Raw genomic sequence first — 10,703 nt, 5'->3', positions numbered from 1 at the left:
GTGTATATGATAATGTGTCTCTTCTCCCAGAGCACTACAGGGCCGTCGCCTGGAGCGCTGTCATGCACCAAAGTTGATTGGTAGCATGGACAGGTGTCAATAACAAAGCAAATATTCAAAAAGACTCGCCTTTGCGCCACACAGGCACAGTGCCACGTGGAATAGTAATTAATATTGCCTTTTTCAATCTTGTGGCTGATCAGCATCACCTCTATTAGGCAATCCAGTCACGCTCACCTTTGCTTTTCCATTCGGTACTTTCCGCATTTCGGCATTTCGGCAAATTTTCGCGTCGCCACTGGCTACACATTGCATTGCGCCCTTGCTTTTGTCGTTTCCCTTACTCCCCTTCCTTTGCCTAGCACCACCATGGGCCCCTTCCTCTCCTTTTTATTCTCACCCGACGGTCGTTTTTGGATCCCCATTCTAATCCACTTTTTCGTCACCTCCACCCTCCTCCTCCTCATCTTATTTGCACCCCCACCATTTCTGATGTCACCACTTCCTATCCGCTTCCGTCGCCGATCCGTTGACTACCACATGCCACTGCTGATATCAGCAAAGCCCCAGCGGCCGGTCCAAATAGGGCAAAAGGTCCATCTTCATGACATCAATCTGCCATCATATACTATCAAAACATCGGTCGCTCGTCTTGCCTGGTTGGAGCGTGGGTGGGTAGTTTTTGAGCTGGAGAAGGTTCATCCCCTTGTATTGCCCATGTTCATCGCTGTCCCATTCACTTGAGTACACTTATCTTTTGTCCATCGTCTTCGCTACAGCTACACTTACCATACGCTGCCTGGGACTCACTTGTTCCAAATTGGAACTACTCCTCTCCCTCCCTCGTTTGATCAGGTGGTCCAACACAACCAGTCCATTGGTAAGGCCATGGAACTGTCAGATTTGGACTAGATGGTGGACCGGTGGCTCCAGTTTCTTTTTCTTCAGCAGAACATTCATTTACAGTGCGATTATTTTTGATTTTTGAATCATTTTTATGGACACATATTTTTTTAGAATACCTGACTGACAATAAAGGAACTGTGTTGATACTGATAGTGTTTTGCCTTGCCCTTTTTTTACTGCATCTTTCCATGACATCATGATTTTCCTGCTCTCTTTTTGCTATTGGACTTTACTTTATGGCTGTACAAACCTGTGACATTACTCACAGCATTTATTGTTCTATCCCTTTCTTTTCCTTTTTTTGACAATCTTATCCTGTACTACCTACGCAGGATTTGTCAGTGTACATTCCTTCCTTCATGTTCTTTCTCATTCTTTTTGCACAGCTATACTGTGCATAGCCTACTTTTCTTTCACTATATAAACCCCTGTATTTTACCTTGTAAAAAAAAAACAAGAACTCGAATCCAGACTTCTTCTCTAATCTCAAGTTCACTACTCTCTGCTACTTGTGATCCAGTGTGGTCACAACACTTCCCACTGCTACCACTGTTAATTGCTGTCATCGTCACTTCCCACTTTTGAAGTCATTGTTATCCCTTTCGATTAGAGTCCTTCTGAGCACTACAGTTTGTGCGTCAGGAGCCTGCTATCACTGGGAACCTCGTCATATTGTCGTTCTCAAACCTACCTTGTGCTACGATTAGCAAGGTAGTGCTCGTTTATACTCGTCACTAAGCACCTATCTTCTATAAATTCAACTATCCCTCCTCCTCAAAACCCACACTCATACATCTCTGGGTTTTACTTTGAAGGATCTTTATATGTACCACCCCACGAACAACCAGACCACTCCACTGTTCTAGGAGGCAAAGCCCATAAACAAGTTCTGTGGAATCTGGGAGGATTGTGTGTTAGTTTGTTTTTGTGTGTGGTTTTCTAACAGCATTTCTCATCATCGACACCGGGGCTTTGCTGGTATTAGCAGTGGCACATGGTGGTCAACAGATCAGCAATGGAAGCAGATAGAAAATGGTGACATTAGGTGTGATGGAGGGGCAAGGAAGATGCCCTCCCACCCACATCCGGCTCATTTTGGCTCCTTTCCTAGGCTCAGACACCCCATATGGATTGGGGCTGCAAAGCTCCAGCTTTATCCCAATCACTTGCTTTCTCTATGCTCCCTCTTCTGATTCTTCACACTCTATCACATCTCTGTCACTACATACAAGTACAGTACACCCTCTTGTCCATTCTCTTTAAAGTAGTACATTCCCTACTGTGATCTCTGTAGTAAACAACCTTGGCACTCATTTACAAAGATCTTGTTATCTATACCTCAGTTGTTGTTTTTCAATACTGAGTTTCTTGTACAGTACTGAAAAACTAGTATATATTCCTGGCACAAAATTTGTCACATTCACTAAGATGCATTACTCCTTTACCTCCTAAGCTGGGTCTGCAAAAAGGAGAGTACTCGGAGCCATACTTAGGCTATTGTTAGTAATATAAAGCTCATGTGCATCACTTTTACGAAGATTGAAGAGGATACGTGATGCAAGTACGCTGTGTACGACAAGCTGTAGTCTGTTAGCAAGGGATGATGTCAGCGAGTGTAGATAAGGGTGTAACCATAGTGGGGGACAGGGTAAATTGTGAGTATAGACAATAGACAATAGACATACGAGGAAAAAAGCTGCGTATATCCATACTAAGTGTGAATATGAATTAGATTGATCCTAAGAACTTATGTGTAAATGGGAAAACCCACCGGAAAAGTAACCAGTCCGGTGATATTCACAATTGATATGACTGTTTTCCATATGCAAAAAAAAACCACCTACTTCAGGACAAAACAACTTCACTAAGATGTGACCACAAACCAATTATGCTGCCCATGTTCACCATACTGCCGCGATAGAAAGTTAAAATTAATACACTCTTTGAAGAATGGTAATGTTTGGCCATCTTGTATGTAGTCAGGAATAGAAGCACTAGTATGTTTGAGTGAGTGCTGTCAGTAACCAGTGCCAACCAAAGACTGCATATTACAGTCGTTCCGATGAGACGAAACTAACAGCACTCATATAACACGAGAAATGCATATTTGATGGCTTCCGTTTTGTCGCCCGTAAAAAGACATCCTGTCGGGTTTACTGTGAGAACAAGATGAGTATTACAAAAAAATCACCAATAGATATAAAGGTCCTTATTCACAAGAGCTCTGGGAGTCGTGTATTTTGGTTGACAAGACAAAAGCCACCGCAATAAAGAGCTGAAAGACATGAAAGATTATTTTTCTCAACCCAGTTACAAGCTTAACTAAAATGAGGAACTCACAGCAGCACAAACAAGCAGGCACACCAGCAATTTCTTGCTTCGATTCCAGAAGGCGTAAGTCCGCAAGGCAAGCAAGGCTATGAGATATCCAGTTGGAATATTATGTTGGTCTCAACTAGTGGAGATTATGAGATATACGGACCTTCTGTGGAGATGATAGCCAAAGCGCAGGCAGCTTTTGCGATAGGCGGGAAGTCAGCTTGTTTATAAATTGGAAGTACGGTATGATGCAACCCACCTTCCCAAACACTATTGTAGGTCTTGCACTTTTGAAATTGAATATCAGTAAAATGTAGGAGATATAGTATGGTTTGAAGCTTAGATACTGACATTACCATTTGGGTTTTGCATGGCGACTGACCTCATTGTTCAACATCAGGGAAAACCAAAGTAGGAGTGGCAAGTAGATTAACATACCACAAATAGTCACAATAACAGCGAAAAATGGTAGGTAGCGCGAAAATATGAATATTAATCGCGTATAATCCCATTTTCGTCCCCACACCCAGCGGACCTATTATATTTTGATTAGTATTATCTCGCACGTAAACATTGAGGGTGGAGCTCCCACTTCGTCTTCGAATGTAACGCAATAATCTAATACCTATGTATACCGTTCAGTTAGATGCCAGTTAAGATACAGAGTTCTCCTACCCAAATTCCTAGAAAAGCGACTGGTGGGGGTCACAGCACGAAGTTAATTCTGTGTAGCATTTAGGTTAAAGTTGAGGTACTTACCATTGAAGTACTAAAACAACGTATAATCACCATTATTCTGAATGTAAGAATTTATAGGTCGCAACGGCTCTTACTTTTGTAATCTGCAGGTCAGAAAGAAATTCCTGGGAGCTCGTCAATATGGCCATGCTGGATATAATTCTGTATCCACTATGCGATAAACTGCCCTATTTAAATACTCATATTATAGCTGTGTCGGTGTTCATCATAATCGGGATCATTATGATGGGCGTCGAACAAGAAAATGTCAATTTCTGGCAGGTATTTACTGCCTTCGAATTGACAGATTTTCAGGTGGCATGCATGAGATAGGAGGAACGACTTCCTAAATGGTAGGCACTTGCCGGATCGGCTTCTCCTTTTCCGAAACGACTTTCTTTCTCCGATCAGGTCTGTCTATGGGAGACTATCCTTTTCCCACGAATATGTCTATACTTTGTTTGCTTCGATGCAGATAGCCACAAAGGATCTCTCCCTCTGACCTCGACCTGCAATCTGCGAACTCTGTCCTGTGCAACGCAATGTCCAAGCCCGGAACACCTCCACCGTCAAACACTCTTCTACTTCGCCGCCAGCTTGCTGAGCTCACCAAACATCCTGTAGAGGGATTTTCGGCAGGTTAGTGTAGGTTCTCTCCACGAACTCGATCTTCAACCGATTCCTGACAGAATGACGGGAAAAGGACTTGTTGATGAAAACAATTTGTATGAATGGGAGATCTTGATTATTGGGTATGTAGATCGCACTCTATGGGCATCACGAAGTCTTATCCTTCTCTAGCCCTCCGGATACTCTCTAGTAGGCTGGTCTTGTATATCGAAGTAAACTCGTAGTTCATTATTTATTTCCTACGCAGTGAAGGAGGATTTTTCAAAGCTCGCCTTACTTTTCCGTCAGAATTTCCTTTGCTTCCACCAACGATGCGATTTATCACTCCAATGTGGCACCCCAATAGTGAGTCTGATGGTGGCCTGTCCGAGATGTCAGGCCTGATCACCTTATAGTCTATTCTGATGGTACTGTCTGTGTATCTATCCTAGCAAGTATCTTTTCTATACAAATCTATTCCTGCTGATCGGCTCATCCATATTCTAGCATAAGCCTGGTCACGATGAATATGGATATGAAGACGCGGGCGAGAGATGGATGCCAGTTCACACCGTTGAATCTATTGTAAGACCATTTCTCAGTACTAGATCCTACGATGGCTTATGGTGTAATCCAAGCTTCTGAGCGTCATTTCTCTGCTGTCATCGGACACTCCAAACACAGACAGCCCTGCTAATGTGGATGCGGCAAAGGAAGTCCGCACTGATATGGCTGGTATGCTTGATTGCAAACACTGTTACCTTTCATATTCAATCTCACCTTACTATACTAGCCTACAAGAAGAAGGTCCGTCGTTTGGTCCGCCGTAGTGCGGAGGAGGCTTTCGATTAGCCAGCCCTGTTATCCCATCTTTCAGTTCATGCTCACCGATGGGGCTATCTTTCAAGTTTCACTATCCATGCATGTGTAGTAAATTGTCGATGTATCCTGTCCTGTATTTGTGTTAATAACGAATGTTTTCACTTTGAGATATTGATTATCAACGTGGATTTAGAATATTGTGACTGTTTATCACGTGACCATCGACGTGATTAATTTCCAGCGCGACGTTAACTTGAAGTGTTTCATGCACGTTTGAATATTCCGCCATGTCTGAAATCGAGAAAAGGACAAGGTTACCTGGATACAATCAAAGTTGGTACTTTCTGGCGAATACAACGTACTCACTATTGATAGTATCCTTCAAAAAACTACGCAGGGAATTTGCGCTCCATCCCAGCCCCTCTTGGTATGTAGACTTGACCTACCGAGTACTAGTGTCGCTCAATGCTATTCAACAGAACTTGATTCAGACCCTGAATTCAACACTGGTGTATACGTGTATGAACCCAAGAAAAGGCGTAAATCAAAACCCTCAAGAGCATCGTCAGCTTACTCCACAGTCCACCAAAGAGGGAAAGGCGACTCAGAGCAACGAGGCTCATCTTCAGTAAACCGTGTGTAGAGTCATTTCATTCAGTCTTTTTGGAATATTGATCGTACCACAGCCAGCCAGCGGCCAAAAGAAATACGTCGTCGTGTCAACCCGCTTTTGGAATTTTTTGGTACGATCTCAAGCAAATATAACTTCGACTTCTTACCCCATATCTCTACAGGTAATGACATAGAACTATGTTCAGCATCAGAGGATGATGCTATAATATCCGACAAAGGGGCAGAAATAAGTGAAGAAGACTATACATCCGAGCCAGGACGCGAATCTGATACAGATAAACCCGTTGTGTTGAAAACATTGGCTGACTTTGTTAAATCAACTAGAAATTCACTTGCTACTGAGGGTTCTCCAGCTCATGTTGAAGATGACTCCACAACAGGTATTCATACCGACCTGCGTTTTCTCATATTTATTATTATGCCTCCAGATTCTGAGTCTGGACTCGAAGATATCGCAGGAGCCACCAAACGTAGGTCTTGTTCGTCACCTCTAGAAACGTCCACAAACAAGCGGAGGAAGGTGCTTGACCCTGGTAAGTCCGAAATCGCAACCTGTGGGGGGTGATATCGACTGTATGTGTTGCTTGTAGACAATTCGGCTACAGATCCAGAGTCTGATTTGGGCATGCCCTCATCTCCTGAAGTGCTTTCAAACAAGGGGAGCGGTGAGTGTCAAAACATACATACTGTGTAGGAGATTCTCAGTTGGCCATATCAGTTCCAGGTCGTCCGTCCCCTGTAGTGCGTTCTGACTCAATAACAGAGTCAGAGTCGGAGTCGGACACACGTGCCATTCCAGTGCGTTGATCATCAGTGTTATGGGAGCCTGGTTAACTATTTTATCAGGAATTCTATCCTCGCCCAAATTTTTCACTGGGGCGAGGACAAAGTCCCCTTGGCCCCCTAGTTCTAAATCACAAGCACAGTATCATAGTCCCTGCATCTATCAACACATATCTACGAGAGTATCAGCGCGATGGAACCAAATTTCTGTGGGAGAGATATAATGAAGGCAGAGGAGGTTTACTTGGTGATGACATGGGCCTGGTGCGTTTTTTTATGATCATGATTCAGTCGTCGTTCTCATCATGTTGATAATCGCTAGGGCGAGTTTCTTTGTGATTATAGTATCATGCTTATACTGACGAATGGTTCAGGTAAAACTGTCCAAGTTATTGCTTTTTTAAGTGCTGTAATGAAGAAATATGGTGACAAGCGAGACATTGAGCGTCGGCGAAAGCATGTATCTAAATTACAGGACGGCCGTGAATGGAGGGAAGAACGCGGACTTCCTGCTGCCGACGCAATCTGGCCAACCTGTCTGATTATTGCTCCGAGCACTGTTGTTCACAATTGGGAGAGGGAATTCCAAGTGGTATGTCAATCCCTGATTTTAATTGCTGTTATCCTTATCGGAAGGAAGTGGGGTTATTTCGAAGTTGGTTTATACACGAATACGCCGAGTCAAAGAGAGTCGGTTCTGACAGACTTCAAAATGGGAAGGTTAGATGTAGGTAAGTAGTTAATCACGTTTCACACAATGCCATACATATCCTCATGACTAAGTGGAACGGACAGTCCTCACATCATTCGATTTAGCTCGTCGTGACATATCCAGACTTGACGATCTTGCGTGGTCATGCATTATTGTGGACGAGGCCCACCGAGTGAAAAATCCAAGATCAAAAATTACCGAAGCATATAACCGTTTTACTTGTCAGAGGAGATTTGGCTTGACAGGTACTGCTATCCAGAACTCTTACGCAGAAATGTGGACAATTTTGGATTGGACAAACCCCGGCCGGTTAGGCACTGGTAAACAATGGAAAGGTTACGTAACGAAACCATTGACGATGGGGCAATCTGCTGGGGCAACTGAAGAGGAGAGAGCAAAGGCACTGGTAGTATTTACAATCACGATATCATTATCATCGCTAAACGTTTGACAGATCGTTGCAAGGACTTTGAAAGATAAACTACTACCATTATTTTTCAAGCGAAGGTAAGCTGATCACTTGCTGGTAAAGGTGCTCCAGGCTTAAAATGGAGAAGAACAAAAGACATTATTAAAGACCAGGTAAGGACCGTACTCGGTGCCCCCAAACATTTCCAGGAAACCCATATTTCACAGCTGCCAACGAAAACAGACGAGGTTGTTTTCTGTCCCTTGACTCCTACCCAGATTACCGTTTACAAGCGAATCTTGGAAATGGAACCTGTCCGGAATATGATCCATAAAGATGAGCTATGCGACTGTGGTTCCAGGAAACAGTACGCCTGTTGTGTCCAGCGTTGCGTGTTCATTACTATTACTGATGCCCTTACCCAGGCGTAAAGAGTGCTGTCATGCAATAGAAAAAGGAGATGTACTAAAGTACATGTCCATTCTCATTAAAATATCTAACCATTTAGCCTTAATATTGCCTGGTACGGATCTTCTCTCTGTCCCCCTTTGTGCCTGTGCTCATCTTGATTTAGCTCCAAATGATACTGCAGAACAGGTACCTTTTATAAATTTTTTTCGTGGCTTCCCTCATTGAAGTAAAATCAACTATAGACTGTCAGACATCGTGAATTAAGTGAAGCGGCTTTTTCTATGGAGTGCATTCCGAAGTATGGAACTGCCATGCTGCAACCACAGTTTTGCGGAAAATGGGTGGTGAGTGTAGTAATCATCTACCCCGTCGAATCGGATCGTCTTGTTACAATACCAAACTAACCATCAAATTTGGAAGGTGCTGAACACTCTACTGACAGAGTGGAGGAAAGACCATTCAAACAAGGTATTAATATTCACGAAGTCTGTCAAGCTGCTTGATATGCTCGAGTTCCATTTAAAATCCAACAGTTAGTATCGAGCTTCATTTTATTCATAATGACATCATTGCAGCTGAGCATAGGTTATGGTTTTCTGACATTGGATGGATCGACCAAACAAGCAGACAGTATGTTTGAGTGGACCCATTATACTAAACACATATAACCACCACTGCACAGGAATGCCGATGATCGACAGGTTTCATCGGGACTCAGATATATTCATATTCTTGATATCTACGCTGGCCGGTGGCACTGGACTTAATCTGACTGGTGCTAACAAAGTGGTTATCTTTGGTGAGTTGATCTTTGTGAATTTGCGTTATAGCCGTAGAGTTTGAATAAGTCTTCATACAGATCCGAATTGGAGTATGTCATTAACAATATATTTTAACCCGATTCTCACTGGCTATGCATTAGACCCTGCGCATGATCTACAGGCAATGGATCGAGCTTATCGATTTGGCCAGACACGCGATGTATCCGTCTATCGGCTTTTGGGGGCAGGTTCAATTGAGGAGCTCATATATGCTCGCCAACTTTATAAACAACAACAGATGGCTATTGGATATCAAGCAAGTATACAAACAAGGTCCGAATATTCATATTCAATGTCCTCATGAATACTTAATCCTACTTGTACAACCAGATACTTTCAAGGTGTCCAAGGTGATACCCACAGACACGGCGAACTCTTTGGCATAAAAAATATCTTCAAGCTTCATGAAACAAACCTGGCTACAAAAATGGCAGTAAGGCATAATTCAAACGTATTCCTTTTTCTGGCTTCCCTTTTCCCAAACAGATCGAAAGAGCTTCCATTGTGGAACTGGATTGGGCGCTCGCGCATCTTGGTGCTGGCAAAGTTAAAAAGCAGAAGCCGAGTGCAGAAAAATGGGTGTACGAAGCAGATACAAGAGGAAGCAAGGAAGAGGTGAGTGTCATGAGTGGCAGGTGTGACATCGCTCGATCACACGGCTTTTCATAGGCAGACTTGCAAGGTCTAAGTGCCCTTCTTTTCGACGATGGTTAGTTGTCTGGTATATATTTTGCCTTGTTTTTGTTCTCAGTGCAATGATGGACGCAGATCCCCCACAAGTGGCAGAAGAGGACGAAATTCAAAAGACTTTGAATTTCGTTGGTGTAAAATATAGCCATCGCAACGACGACGTGCTCTTACCAAGTCTGATCGAAGAAGAACGAGCGCGGAACGCTTTGAAGGTATGATTAATCAGATGCTGGTTCTATAGAGTCAATTATAATATCAGCAGAAAAAGAGACAAGAAAAGGAAGCAAGAAGGGCTCAGAAGTCTGATAATGTTGACACTGCAACGCAACCTAAAGTCCCCGCTCCAGATTGGCCACCCCACAGGAAACACCACAGCATGCCCCCAAGTCCCAAGTCAAAGTAGGTGCCGGTTGTTCAGGAGTAGTTCTTTACTGAGAATTGCCACAGGCTGGCTTCCCGTCAAATCGCTCTTGTTGAACTCGGCATGATAAATAATCCTACTGACTTGCCTGGCTTCGCTCAGACCTTGTGCGTGATGATTGACGCATCCCTGTGTCTCATATTAATCTTAAGCCCAGCGCCCGAAAATCCCGTGAAGAACAAAGTGACATTCTTTCTAGATTAGATAATTATGCCAAACACCACTTAGTGTGATGTATGATACATATTTTTTCCTGCTGTACTGTATTATCCTGACTTAGAGTTCGGTCTCTCTGGCTGTTGTGGTATACCAAACCTCAAACCTCCAAACCTGTGTCAGCTCGCTTGTCAGGGTCTTTTGGCCTAAAAGCAATGTTACTGAGATGCACCGAACGAACCCAATACGAAACTTTGGATTAACTGAGTATTA

At 43.3% G+C, this 10,703-nt stretch overlaps 3 protein-coding genes across 3 annotated transcripts; 2 read left to right on the top strand and 1 right to left on the bottom strand.

The window, feature by feature from the left end:
- Positions 1-3,115: 3,115 nt before the first annotated feature.
- Positions 3,116-4,240, bottom strand: SERLADRAFT_413401 (uncharacterized protein; the record flags this gene model as incomplete). The annotated part of the gene is made up of 10 exons (XM_007314679.1): positions 3,116-3,181; positions 3,247-3,323; positions 3,389-3,445; positions 3,485-3,512; positions 3,577-3,602; positions 3,664-3,760; positions 3,818-3,850; positions 3,901-3,920; positions 3,985-3,994; positions 4,059-4,240. 10 exons carry the CDS (start codon positions 4,110-4,112, stop codon positions 3,116-3,118), a joined length of 468 nt encoding a protein of 155 aa, XP_007314741.1.
- A 229-nt stretch (positions 4,241-4,469) lies between these two features.
- On the top strand, positions 4,470-5,416 carry SERLADRAFT_459079 (uncharacterized protein; the record flags this gene model as incomplete). The annotated part of the gene is made up of 8 exons (XM_007314678.1): positions 4,470-4,602; positions 4,667-4,715; positions 4,765-4,782; positions 4,841-4,938; positions 4,989-5,023; positions 5,080-5,157; positions 5,211-5,307; positions 5,367-5,416. Coding segments are annotated over 8 exons (522 nt in total), but the record flags the coding sequence as incomplete, so codon positions are not given.
- Positions 5,417-7,183: 1,767 nt separating this feature from the next.
- SERLADRAFT_459076 (uncharacterized protein) lies at positions 7,184-10,667 on the top strand (the record flags this gene model as incomplete). The annotated part of the gene is made up of 21 exons (XM_007314677.1): positions 7,184-7,402; positions 7,451-7,541; positions 7,606-7,928; positions 7,977-8,029; positions 8,080-8,104; positions 8,159-8,298; positions 8,357-8,454; positions 8,506-8,528; positions 8,585-8,686; positions 8,763-8,874; positions 8,928-8,972; positions 9,025-9,141; positions 9,202-9,213; positions 9,265-9,436; positions 9,494-9,596; positions 9,650-9,778; positions 9,833-9,872; positions 9,932-10,065; positions 10,116-10,252; positions 10,301-10,381; positions 10,432-10,667. 21 exons carry the CDS (start codon positions 7,223-7,225, stop codon positions 10,505-10,507), a joined length of 2,193 nt encoding a protein of 730 aa, XP_007314739.1.
- Positions 10,668-10,703: the final 36 nt, after the last annotated feature.

The sequence above is a fragment of the Serpula lacrymans genome, assembly GCF_000218685.1.
Source record: "Serpula lacrymans var. lacrymans S7.9 unplaced genomic scaffold SERLAscaffold_3, whole genome shotgun sequence".
In the NCBI taxonomy this organism is placed as follows: Eukaryota; Fungi; Basidiomycota; class Agaricomycetes; order Boletales; family Serpulaceae; genus Serpula; species Serpula lacrymans.
Note: the sequence above shows the minus strand (reverse complement) of the source record. Positions and strands in the feature narration are given on the sequence as shown.